General features: G+C 35.4%; 1 protein-coding gene across 3 annotated transcripts in view; it reads right to left on the bottom strand.

The window, feature by feature from the left end:
* Nucleotides 1-557: 557 nt before the first annotated feature.
* KCNJ3 (potassium inwardly rectifying channel subfamily J member 3) overlaps nucleotides 558-13,933 on the bottom strand; it is a 148,839-nt gene continuing 135,463 nt past the window's right edge. Inside the window, exon 3 of one of the 3 annotated variants that reach the window (XM_026492774.4) lies at nucleotides 558-3,875. In XM_026492774.4, coding sequence (XP_026348559.1) covers nucleotides 3,289-3,875 — 587 coding nt within the window. In that variant the 3' untranslated portion in view covers nucleotides 558-3,288. The remainder of the gene's footprint in view (nucleotides 3,876-13,933) is intronic. The other 2 variants (XM_044381567.3, XM_057317838.1) reach the window with 2 other exon arrangements.

The following is a 13,933-nucleotide window of genomic DNA, read 5'->3' as shown; positions in this document are numbered from 1 at the left end:
AGAATTTTTCAGAAATAACTAATGATAAAGTATCCTTATTTTTAGTTTGTATATATTTACAGAACTATTCACATATTGCTGAGAAGAATGAATATTTCAACCAAAGATGGGCATTACCAAAATAATTGTATTTCTTTTATTCACATCATTTTGATAAATAGAATGAAATATTTTACCAGGACAGGAGCTATACCATGAAAATCCCACAAAAGGGACTAGTTTCCAGTTGTTAAGTAGAGTTATTCAGTTCAATGAACATATTACATTTTGCTTTCCAAAAGTCACCACACTGGTGGGCTGACAATTACCCTGGCTTCCGTTGACTTTTATTCTCTTTGATTTGAGCTCTTATAACTCCCTGAAATGGAAATACCAGAGATTTATGTTTTATTCAGTCAATAAAATGCATAACTTTTCGCTGTTGAGAAAACATGTCATGTACAGATTGAACAAATGTTACATGAAACCACTTTGATAAGCAGTCCTGCAGGCTGAAATACACGAAACGGAGATGATCTTTCTTGGACTGATCAGTGTCAAAAAAATCAGCGAAAAGAGAAGAAAAAGCAATTCTTTATTTTTATCCAAATATATCAGACTTCATAATTTAGTTAGTGTCAACAAAAACATAGAGTCACCATATAATGTGTCATCCAAACCAGGACATTCTAAGAGTGAAAGGGAGCGCTATCATTAATTACACAGGTACGACAGATATAAACTGAAACTCTCCCGGGGAAACTGGAACCTCCGACCAACTTAGCAATACGGGCTAAACTGCAATTACATGCAGAAATCAGACCTTTCCCATACATATGTGGAAAAGATAAAGGAATAGCATCACTGAGAAAAATTAATTTTGGCAAAAGTGGTTCTTTTCTCATTATTCAGACGTCTGTTGAAATATCACTCCCTCCCTAAGCCAGTCACCTCTTCTAAAATCATCAATTCTTTCTCCACCCAGTCGTTTTTCTATTTTGATGTCCTGTTTTTCTTACCTTAAACTGTTATTTTGAGTATCTTGAAATCATCTCCTTTGTGTTCTGTCTCGACAGGGCCCCTCCCCACTCTCCTACCCATATGCAGTGTTCAAATGGGCAGCGACCTCCTCTGACTTAGTCATAGCCAAATCTCCAGGACCTAAAACTGCCTAGGACATAAAAGGCATGCAAAAAATTTTGTTGAATGAATGAGTGAATACATTCAGAGAGTTTGTTTTTGGTCCCATGTTCTCCTCGGTACCAAAGACAAATTAGAATGACTCCTCAAATTGGATTATGGCTCTATTTAGTGTTAAGTATTTGGACTAAATGATCTATGGAGTTTCTTCCACTGATAATAAATCTCTCATGCCCCCTAGACTCCCTTCTCTCTCTGCTACTATTTCATTTTCTATAATCAGCAAATGGGATCAAGGGGTAGAACAGCTACCTCTATTCACAGTGGATGAATGCTCAAGGTTGATCATTTTGCCAGTAACAATTCCCTGGGATATGTTTGCACCTACAGAATTTGGTTGATACAGAGGTAGCCGGAAGGTATTATTGTAGTTATGATAGGACTGTTGATGCAATAATTTTCCAATAAGAAAATCATCACAGGATTGCTAAAAAATGGGAAATGATGGGACCCCAAACCAGCCATTAAGGATTTAGATATTAATAGGGAGAAATAGTTTAATTCTGGACAGACTTACAATGCAATGCCCAAAGAAATTTCAGAGGAAAATCCATGATTTTTTGATAAGGAGCACTTATAAATTTTCATAAAAATCTCTACACTCTAAATCTTGATTTTGTAGGTGTTCTTCTGAGCAATAGTTATTATTTCCACTAATGAGTAATAAATATCAGACCTTGGGGTTAGAAAATAGTACTGCTAAAATTACTTTGGTAGGCCAGGGATCCAAGACACCAATAAAATCAGCATTGACCAAACAAACAAGCAAACGAAAAAGCCCACATGGGTAAAATATCTTCAGTTCATCTAATTTAAAATTCTCTCAGGTATATACATAACATTCTTCCTGAATGGAGTGACAGGCATGGGTGGGATAGGTTCCCCAGATGCAGAAAAAAGTCTGTCCTGATACAGTAAATGCCACAAACAAGAGAACAGCATTAAAAAGAGACTCATTTAGACATACATATTTTAAGCATAAATATTTATCATCTGTTTCATTGTATTGTTGTATCGCCTCAAGAATAAATTATTGGTTTTTAAAACGACAGAAATTCCAGAAAAAGAGTGGAAATGTTACCAATTGACTCAGTGTGAAACAGGGACCATTAATTATGTAATTTCAAGCAGATTCTGATATATTCAATGTAAGTTGGCTACTGATGATTACAATGATTCAGCATTTGTTCAGAGCTCATGTTTCCATTAGATCATGTACAAAACAGAGTTCCAGACTTCGAGTAGTCCAGAAAAGGACCAATTCTTAAATCACCAATTTTTCCCTAGTACTAGCAACTTTTAAAAATCATAAAAATTTTTAGCATATTGGTATGCTCTAAAATTTACAAGTTAAATCTATAATGGTTATATTTATGCAGGGCCATAAATAGCATAGACTCATGTGACTCCCTCATATAAAGTACAACTGATAAACTCCCAGGACCTTAAACAGCAAAAAACATTAAATCAGATTTTAAAATGACAAATAATTTAAGGCTAAAATATTTGGTATTAATAATCAATGCCAGAAGCCTTCCTAGCCTAATAAAGTAAACATGCACAAGAACTACAAGTTTGAACAAAACATCACAATTTTATCAGATATATATGTACGTATGTATGTGTGTGTGTGTATATATATATACACACATATGTATATATATATATATATATATATATATACACACACACATATATATATAGTTTTATCGCCCTGAAAGCTATCCACTCATGTTTGGCTTAATACATATGTTAGAAATGTCGTGAAGAGTACCACCTCTTTAAATATATATATATTTTTTCCAGAATATACAATATAAATATACCATATATAAATCATGCCATAAAACTAAATGCAAAATTTGCACATTATTGCATGCTTGATGTGATAATACATGCCCGTTAAGAAGAACTTTCTTATGATGTCCTCCCTTTACACAACTTTTGCTTTCTGCACAGTGGCAATACTTGGGAAGAAAGGGTTCTCAAATATGCATATATGACTGGGGGGAAAATGTACCTTTCGGATTCCTTCGAGGATTACCTCATCAGCCAAATATTGGACTATTACTAAATCAAACAGTAAATAATGCCTATGGGGGTGTTTTGTTATGTGAATCGATCAGAGTTCATTTTTCTTAATTTGGCTGGGAGATTCCCTTCCATCCTGGCTGCTCCTCCAGCGATCTTTTGAAGCTTTGGTGGCAAATCGGCCACTGACTGGCTCATGGGGTCAGACAACATCTTGGTGGTTTTAGATACCAGTTTTTCTTCTGAGTTGCCAGGAACTGAACTTATTCGTTGAAGTTTCATGGGCAAATCTCCCAAGCTGTAGGCTTTTTCTGAAGTTGTAGAACTCATCCTCAAGAGTTTTTTGGGAAAGTCTTCTCTTCCAGTAATTTTCTGCAGCTTAGATGGAAGTTTTGTAGTAATGTCATCTAGCCCATCTAAGCAGTCTACAGAATTATGTCTTTCTTTGCTGTTAGTTATGGCTGGTGCTATTAAAGGGGATGACATCAGAAGCATCTCCTCCTGTTCTTTCACACTATAAGGTGGGGTGGGGACTTCAAATGTGGCATGGAACTGGGAGTAATCAACTTTGAAGAATCCTTCTTCTAAGGAAATCACAGGGAAGAAACGATGACCCCAAAGAACTTCATCTTCAGTGTAAGATGTTCGAGCTTGACAAGTCATCCCTATAAGCAAAAAGGAAATCTTTGATGAATTATGCATAGCAGAAGGAAACAGAAAGCCAGGTGAACCTACGGAATTCATTTTGCTTTCTTATTTAAGCTTTGAACTGTTTATCTAAGTGGACTGAATAAAAGAATATGTTAAAAGTTTTCATGTGCATAGTTTTGATACATATACTTTCTTCCAATGAAAAACACAGGGAACTTTTACTGTACGCGTTTGGAAGGCAGTACAGCAAGGCATAATTAATTGCTCTTCATCCGCAAACCAAAAGCAAAAATGGCACGGACCAATTTCAGAACATATGTGTCTCTAGAAGAAGTGGAGAAGTCACAAAATCATTTTCCCTTGTTCACGAAGCTATGCGATATATGCAACAAACCTGAATTTGCATCCGAACTTTACCACTGTATAAACTTAAGAAAGATACTTGAGTATCACTTCCCTCTTCTGTAAAGCATGAAAATACCTGCATCACAGGACTGCTGTGAGCAAGAAATCAAATATTGTACAAAAATGTAAAATGTGTCATACAATGTCCAATTAAAGGAGAGCAACTGTAACTATCCCAAGTATTTGCTTAATGAATAAAAGTTGAAAATATTTTTATATCAGATCATGGAAGGTCATCATGATGATTCTATTCTTCGGGACCTGTAAGGCCAGAATGAACTTTTCCTCAAGTCTTGGAAATCCATATGCTAAAATCAGTAATCTATGCCAATGTGATATTTCCAATTTTGTTCCTGCTATAGCAATCTCTGAAACTGGATGCTGGATATCAGATTTAAAATTTTGCTACTTACAGATTACGTTACTTGGATATCATTTGCCTCATGCTACTCTTATTTACTCAACCATATTCTCTTCACAAATTATTTATTTAGAGTGGGTTACTATTAAATCAGTCAACCTCTGATATTCATTACAGATGTGAACACTGGAAGCACATGATAATATGTTTAAGTACACTTAAAGCTTATTATAAAAATTCAGTCTTATTTTAGTCAAAAGATGTGATTTTCTATAAGTTGCAAAATTCACTTTCTTCTACCTTTACTATCATACTTGTAGTAGAGCCTATTAAAGTGTAAAATGATAGACACATTTTAAAAATGCACCTCTGTAATATTAAGTATAATTTAACCAAATGATGACAATCTTTCTGCTTACATTTCTATTCTCCCTCTGTCAGTTTATAAATAATTTCAATTGTGTTTAAGCCTGGAATAGACTGGATAAATGGACATTCTGTCTTTCCTCCCTGACTAGTGATCACACATACAATACGTGGAATTGGGATAAATGCACAACTGAAAAGCAATATTGAAGACAATTTCTTACTTGAATCTTTCCAAAATCTTGCCTTGTAGCTATTAGTGATATATCACCAGAGAAGCAGTTGTTATACTTACATACCATCTTTTTCCAGATATTTTTCAAATAACTGATGCAGAAGATGAATGCCTATCATATCTCAGGCACTGGGTTAGGTGCTCTCTGTATATTATTTCTAATTCTCAATATCATCCTAACAAGAAAACATTCCTATGTCCAATTTAAAGATAAGGAGTATAGCGCTCACAGAAATGATTATCTCTTGACCTTCCTTGGGCACAGATATAGGAAACTGTAGAGAAAATACAATATTATTCTAATTTCTGGGGGTTTGGTTGTTCTTTTTACTTTGCCATTATGTCTCTATTATTTTAGTTAGGAACCCGATTCAAAACAACTTATCAAATTAAGTGTCATGGTGAAAATCTGATACTGGCCAAACACCAGTCTTCATAGTCAACATCTTATCAGGAATACCTCCCAGAAACATTTATATATGGAGACAATAAAATTAGTTTAAAAAGTAATTTGTAAGTTTTATAGACATACACACAGTAACATCTCCCTTTTCAAATGATTTTCTAGCCTCTATTTCATGAGAAAAAATTACAGATAAACATTTATTCAGAAAAGATTCAAAAACGTATTTCCTGATATATTTATTTGACTTTATTTTTTTAATTTAATTTAATTTAACTTTATTTTTATTATGATATGTTAGTCACCATACAGTACATCATTAGTTTTTGATGTAAAGTTCCATGATTCATTGTTTGCGTGTAACACCCAGTGCTCCATGCCATACATGCCCTCCTTAATACCCATCACCGGGTTAGCCCATCTCCCGTCCCGCCACCCCTCTAAAACCGTCAGTTTGTTTCCCGGAGTCCATAGTCTCTCATGGTTCATTTCCCCCTCTGTTTATCCTCTCTTCATTTTTCCCTTCCTTTATTTTGAATAGTTTAAGGAGCTACCAAAGTACCTAGAATAAATGACAACTATCAATGTTCCTATCCATTGAGTTACAAAACATAAAATAAATAAGTACCCTATATTTGTTTAAATAAGTACCCTTTTTGTTTCTCTCCAAAATCAATCACTCTTATAAATTCTCTATGTATCTTCCCAGCCCGGATATTAATTTAAATTTAAGAAAAAAATCATAAATATATATTTACTGTTAAGTGGTAGTACTTCCTTTACAACCCCATTTTAATTCTTAAGTATTAATCCATTGAAAACTTATGGTGGGTAGAATTATCTGAAGGGCACACAGTCAATATAACTCAGTGTAGCATAGGTTTGTAGGTTTGTCCTTTGGTCATTATAAATGCATGTATATATTAATAGTTGAAGTAAATTCAGACCCTACACTTTGTTCAATTACTTGTAACAATGAAAGAGTAAATATTGATACAAAATTTGATTACTATCACCATCTTAGCTCATTTTGTTTTAGTGACTTTTTTTACATTGGGAAAGGAAGATGAAAATAAAAATCAAACTTCTGACCCCACTGTCATTATAACAGACACATTGCTGATCTCAGATGCTTACTCACCCTGAGTGGTTTCCTGTGAAGTCAACAGAAATCATAGAAAGAACTTCGGAGAAATTTAAATGGTGGGGAAAAATGGAGGAATAAAGTCTTACAAAAGTTTCACTTTGGGGAAACAGGCCATTGATTATGAAGGTGCTTAAGGTACAATGATATCTATAATGTCAACAGGTATCGCAAACATTTGTTCACATACAAATACCTGTAAGCATTGTTACTCAAATGCCAGTGGATGATTCTGACAGAAAAATATGGTGGGGAGATTTTATTCTACTATAAGAGATTAACTGCCATCCTTCCATAGCAAACCAATACTTGCGAGGCAGCATCTTCATAGAACTGGAAAGTATATAAATTTGGCTGTCATTTCCATTACTGAAGTAGCTTGTGAAAATTACCTGAAACTCCCTGAGCTTCAGTTCTCTCTTCTACAAAGCAGAGGAGTAGTACCTTCTCATAAAACCATTGAGAGTCTGGGACAAGAGCACAAAACAGTGCGTGCTATTAGGCAGTGCTTAATAATGACTGCTGTGTTTACTGTTCTATGGTGATCGTTTGCATTTCCTGTTGTCCCTGAAAATTAGTGTTACTGCATTAACATAAGGGGGGGGTAATTTTGACATATTAGCAATTTGTACCATATTAGCAACACAGAAAATTAAATTTAAAAATGGCCAGATATCAGATAGCAATTCTCTTTTTGGAAATGATCAGTTAAATATTCAAAATGTTTTAAAATATAGAAAAACATACATTACTCATATTCCCAATTTTTAGGGTTTCTTATTTTCCACCTGAGACTCTCTAATAGCTTGGGAGACTGAGTGTAGGAGCTTGGGGTGTATGAAAAAGGCCTGCAGCAAGGTGACTAAAACCAAAACAATACTTTAGTAATTATACCAAGAGTACTTGTCAGCACTTTCACCCTTGTTTGTTTTCTGCTGTTTCTTTTACACTTTCATTAGCTGTGGGTACACAAATATAAACATTTCCAATTCAACAACATCATAGTTTTTTAAATTTTTTTCCTTTTTTAAGATTTTATTTATTTATTTATTTATTTATTTATTTATTTATTTGAGAGAGAGAGAGAGCACAAGCAGGGGGAGCAGGAGAGGGAGAGGCAGGCTTCCCACTGTGAAGGGAGCCCTACACGGGCAGGGCTTGATCCCAGAACCCTGGGATCATGACCTGAGCCAAAGGCAGACACTTTAACTGACTGAGACAACCAGGCACTCCTAAGATTTTTTTTTTTCTTTTTTAAGTTTTTATTTAAATTCCAGTTATCTAACATACAATGTTAGTTTCTGTAGTAGAATTCGGTGATTCATCACTTACATACCCAGTGCTCATCACAAGTGCCCTCCTTAATCCTCATCACCCATTTAACCCACCCCTGTGCCCACTTCCCTTCCCCTCCAGCAGCCCTCAATTTGTTCTTTATATTTAAGAGTCTGGATTATGCTTTGCTTCTCTCTTTTAATTCCCCCCATGTTCATCTGTTTCATTTCTTAAATTCCACATATAAGTGAAATCATATGGTATTTTTCATTCTCTGACTGACTTATTTCACTTAACATAATACATTCTAGCTCCGCCACGTTGCAAATGGCAGGATTTTGTTCTTTTTGATGGCTGGGTAATATTCCATTGTATGTATATGCATGTACATCGTATGGATATTGGGTTTGGCCCTTGGGTCCTGGTAGAGTGGGCCCTCCATTCCTCCTTTCTGAGCCCAACATTAACTATCCTCCTGCCGCAGACTCTGAGTGGGTCGGGGTGGGAGGAGGGACTTTCCTAGGCCTGTTAGCTGGGCCCAGGGAAGGCCCCCACTGGGGCCCCCAGGACACTTCTCAACCCTCAAGGGCCTGGCCATGACCCTCTACCACCCTGGCACTTGAGCCCCACCCCCACCCCTGTAGTGCCTTTCACTTTCTTTTTTTTTTTTTTTTACCCAGAAATCCATGGGGGTTGGTAGGGATGAGTCCTGTCAAGGGGGGCCCAAGGGAGAGGGGAGGAGAGGCTCTCAGGAATCCTTTATTCTTGTGTAATAATAATACTAACAGTGGGGAAATGGGAGGGAGAAAGCCATTAAAACTGCTCTTGGTTTAATCCCCATTCAAGCTCCTCTTTTTATGTGACCTGGACATTTTGGACTTGATAGGGAAGGGGCAAGAGTCAGAGCTGAAGAGGTCCTTCCCAGGACAAGGCGACACTGACTGAGACAGGCAGGGAAAGAGCAGTCTTCCTCTACCCACTTCTTTGTGATGCCTTTGGCAGCCAGGACATTGAGGCATCTGCTCACACTCCTCACCTACCCCTCAACCCCTGAAAAAAAATACAATCCAGAAACAACAACAAAAAAAACCGTGGTATATACATATACTACTGCTTGTTTATCCATTCGTCAGTCGATGGACATTTGCGCTCTTTCCGTAATTTGGCTACTGTTGATAATGCTGCTATGAACATTGGGGTGCATGTGTCCCTTTGAATCAGTATTTTTGTAACCAACATGGTAGTTTTCAAATCTGGTTTCAACTCAGAATATTAATGTGCCGTCAATATATAATGATAATAAAGCATCATAAGTTGGATAACAGAAGAATGCCTATGATGGTCAATCTGCAGGTTAGACAACGTTCTAAGACACAATTGACAAGACTACTTCTTTTTACAAAAGTTTTCCCAAAATAATGTTAAAAAATAAAATACAATTGGAAAGATTAAAAGTAAATATAATTATGTTTCCTAAGAGCATGTGTGTAGCACAGTATTCTTCCTTGTAGGTTGTTTCATCTTATGCTTCTGACTCTAAAGCATTTTTAAATAATCCATGCTCACATTCATAATCGCAAATGCCATTTGAATTGGAATGAATGCAGGTAGGTGCAGAGCATTATTCACAGGGTACTAGATCCTTGCAGCTCTTAACTGGCAGGGTGGCTGTTTGCGTATTTTAACCAGATTCCAGACTTGAACAAATGTGATGAAAATCAACACGAGCTCATCTCTGTGGAAACTGGTAAAGCAACAGATGCTGCTACTGGAAATAGCTGGGACTTTTGATCCTTAGATGAAAAACATTTTGTGAAAAAAAAGATGTATTCTCTGCATTAATTCTTAGATAATAAAGCTATATATTGCTGCTTAATGTCTTCCAGCACCAGTGTGTTGACCTAAAATGATAGTGGCCATAGAGTCTTACCTTTTCTCTTTTGACTTTCCCCTTCCTGATTCTACCTCTAAGTTCCTCTTTAACTGGTCTGAACACTCATTCAAATAACAAGTCCGAGAGCTTTTTAAGTGAAAATGGCAAAGCGGGTTGCTGTTTGACACGTCCTTAATGAAACTTTCGGAATGCCTCCGATTGGGGTATTCTGTACTGTTTCTGCTCGTCAGAAATGGTTGCCTGCATGAGGTGGGTACGAGAGGGTTAAACACAATATAACCACAGGCCAAGGGGAATGTCTGGATGCTGTGACACAGAAAACATCAAATAATCAATAACTTCTGCACAGCAGAGGCTTTATCTAAACCTTAATATAGAAGTTGCTGAGAGAGGGAGAAAACTCCTAGTAGGGTGGCTGTGTTTTATGTGTGCACTAAACAAAAGGGGAAAAGAGAAACTCCCCTTTAATTAAGCCATGTAATAATAATGATAGGTAATAATAATCAGTAATATTCCTATAGCGCTTACTGTGCGCCGAGAGTCTTTCTAAGCACATGGTATGTGTTCTCTTGACTTCTCACAACTCTGAGGAAGTACTTGAACCCCAGCTCCACCACTAATTAATGTGTGACCTTGAAAACAATATTAAATCTCTTTAATCCTTGGTTTCATTATCTGTAAATTAAGGCCCACTCTACCGATTTTACATAGACATTGTGAGGATTAAATAAAATTAAGTGATATATAGAAACTGCATGTACAATAAATATTGCTCATTTTCTTCCAGAAGAGTCCCTAAATGGAAGTTATCTGACTACACTACAAGTTTTATTTATACATACACACACACACACACACATCTGCAAATTTTAGCCAAGTAATATACTGTTTTTCTTCATCAAATCTGTCCTTTTGTCTTTTTTTTTTTTTTTTCCAAATTGGAAGTGGTTTTTATAACTGAATCAACTAATAGCTTAGCCTGGGTAGCATGTGCTGTTATCCCCAGCAACTTCCTAGACTGTCCTGTGTTACTGCTCTGAGGATTACTAAATAAAGTCTGTAGCTGCTTCTTCCTCACAGTACTCCCCAAATTTTGCCCATCCCCCAAGCTCTCACAACTGTAAGGCTTACTTGGCATTCTTTGCCTGCTCTCTGTTGTGTTGTGCTGAGCTGAACTGAAGTTTAAACTATAAACTTTTTGAGGAAGTATATGATGTTTGGGTTTTTTTTTTTTTATCTTGTTTATAAAACAAAGACACTGTGTACACCACTGTTCAATAATACTAAGGTTATGGCATCAGGCTCCTCTGGGATATAGGTTGCAAAGCTATTAAGAATATATAAATTGCTTCCAGAAACTGCAGTTTTCAAGTAGATGGAATCCCTTTAAAGCGCAATATATTCTGCTCAGACACTTTTAGAGAAGAGTAGAAGTTTCTGGCATGCATTCAACCCAATATTATCCTCTATTATTTACAAGCACTTAGTTTTACAATGTGTTCTCAGACATAAGCTTGCCATTATTGCTCAAGCTAGGTCAAAAAATTCTAAAAAGATTAAAAAGATAAAAAGAAGAAGAAAAACCCAATTACATTTGTTAGAAAATAAAGTGTCAATAAGAAATTTAGCACCAAGATTTCAAATGCAATACTTTAATTTAGGTTTCTCAGTTTCCAGAAGGACAAAAGAAAAGAAAATAGATTCTTAATGACAACAAAGAAAATGCTAGACTCCCAAAAAGGAATATTAATGCAGGTGTGAAGAGTTAATGGCATGTAGGAAATATGACATATAATTCATGATCATACTGCTGAAGACATATTTAAGAGACTCAGGGTTATATTAAGCCAAAGAACAATGGCTCTGAATATTGAGGTTGCTGTGGTTTTAACCACACACTATGAGTAAGACCCTAGGCATATTATTGAAATTACAGTTACAAGGGATAAAAATATATTATTTATAAAGTTATTGCAATTATAAATTATATAATCTATTTAATGGGTCTACTGTATTACCTGGTAAATAATAAAGGCTCAATAATTGATAATTATTATCAATCATTATCATTATTGGGGTTCCAATTAGTTAAAAGGTCATTTTAGATATATTTTGATTCTTCAGTGATCACCCTATTTCTCAGAATTAACTCCAAGCAAATGAAATAATTTTTGCATTTTTAGTTTCTGTTAATTCGACACAGACCACGTTGTCCACATTTATCTGAAATAAGAGAAAAGGCCTATTGGTACATACGATATAAACAGAATAGTGCACTGTCAACATGGTCTACACTGCACAAATGGGACTGACTTTACAGTAGCAAATCCTCCCCTTGAAATACAATTAACTTCTCTGCCGTGTTGCCAAGGAGCTACCTTCAACTTTCCCCTCTCACTTCATACAGAAGCATTACAGGATTTGACCAATACACTTCCAACTGATTATCATTTCATTAACCTAACGGTGAAATGTTCCATTCTGAGAGTATCTCTTTCTCTTTTCCTTTATGATACCTATTAAAGCATGATTTTTTTTCACTGACAATTACAAAACCAAAACAATAGCTACCTAAATCTATTCCTTCTATAGTTTTCTCCTGTTAATATATGATTTTTAGCTTCTAAAACATCTTAGTGATGTAAATATAATGGAACCAAATTACTGTTGGGGAATACCCCGTCTCATAAGACTGACATGAGAAAAGATGTTTTTTAAAGGGCAAATGTAATACATTTCTCAAATAAATAAATAAAGAGCGCTTTTCAGATAATGCTGGAATTTAATTATTTTGAAGAACATTATCTCTAGTCATAGGGAAGAAAACTTTTTGAAATATTGTCTAAAGCAGTAATACACATGTCAGCTTTCAAAAACTGTTACATGCAAGTTACAATAATTAAATGCCTGCATTATTTCCTGTCTTTTAAAAGATATTCCTAGAACTTTACTTTAAAATATCATTCATTACCACTTTGTATGGGGTGATGAATTGAATGTTTGCGTCCCCTTAATATATAGGTTGCAATCCTAACCTCTAATTCGCATTAGGAGGTAGGCCTAGCAACTTTTAAACTGTGTGATATTTAAACAAAATAAATAAGTAAAATTTAAACAAGAAATAAAAAACAAACCCAAAACTTACCAGCATATCTTCCTAGTTCCTTCAAAATCTAGGTCTAAGGGTCCATTACAGTTTTATGTCTTTAAAACCTCTTAACAATAACTACAACACATAGTAAAAAATATATGTTATATCCAAAGTATTTTCTATGTATATTGTAATTCTCTCTACCATTTTATGAAGTATATACTCTTCTTTTTCTCATATGATAGATAATGATACTGAGGTATTGGGAGGGGAAATAGCTTGTCCAATGTCACGTGAAAAGACACAGTAGTAGCCATGGTGTAAAGTCAAGCTTTCCAATTCCATGCTATTCTTTTTAACCTCTATGCTATTCTGCTCCATTTTTCTTGAATGGATGGCTTTCCTGTTAAAAATTACTATGTTCCAGGCATATTACATTACCACATATGGTCCATGTTGTATCAAATCCTTGAAATGTCCTCTCTCATCTCTCCACCTCTTGACATAATTCCTCATAATCAAAGCTCAAATCAAATGTCATTAAATGTATGAAATCTTTCCTGATTTTTCTACTTCAATTTATTGTCCTTGAAATATACTATATTGTTAAGCACACACACACATACACGTGCATAGGCACATACGCCCACATTTCTCACCCACTAGGTACTATAAATATCTCAGTGACATGCATAATCAACTTCATTCAGTTATATTATTAAAATTATTAATCTATTAAACATCTCCTTTCTGCCAGGTACTCTTCTGTATGCTGAACTATAAGATGCTATGGCAATGGAGTGAAGGATCAACCCACTCAACCTCTACGTTTGAATCTAGTCTCGAAAAATGAGTAGTAATTGTTACACAGTCCCTGTCTACCATGTGAGAAAGACAC

Source organism: Ursus arctos, unplaced genomic scaffold, assembly GCF_023065955.2.
Source record: "Ursus arctos isolate Adak ecotype North America unplaced genomic scaffold, UrsArc2.0 scaffold_1, whole genome shotgun sequence".
NCBI classification, from domain to species: Eukaryota; Metazoa; Chordata; class Mammalia; order Carnivora; family Ursidae; genus Ursus; species Ursus arctos.
This window is presented reverse-complemented; position numbering and strand designations above follow the sequence as displayed.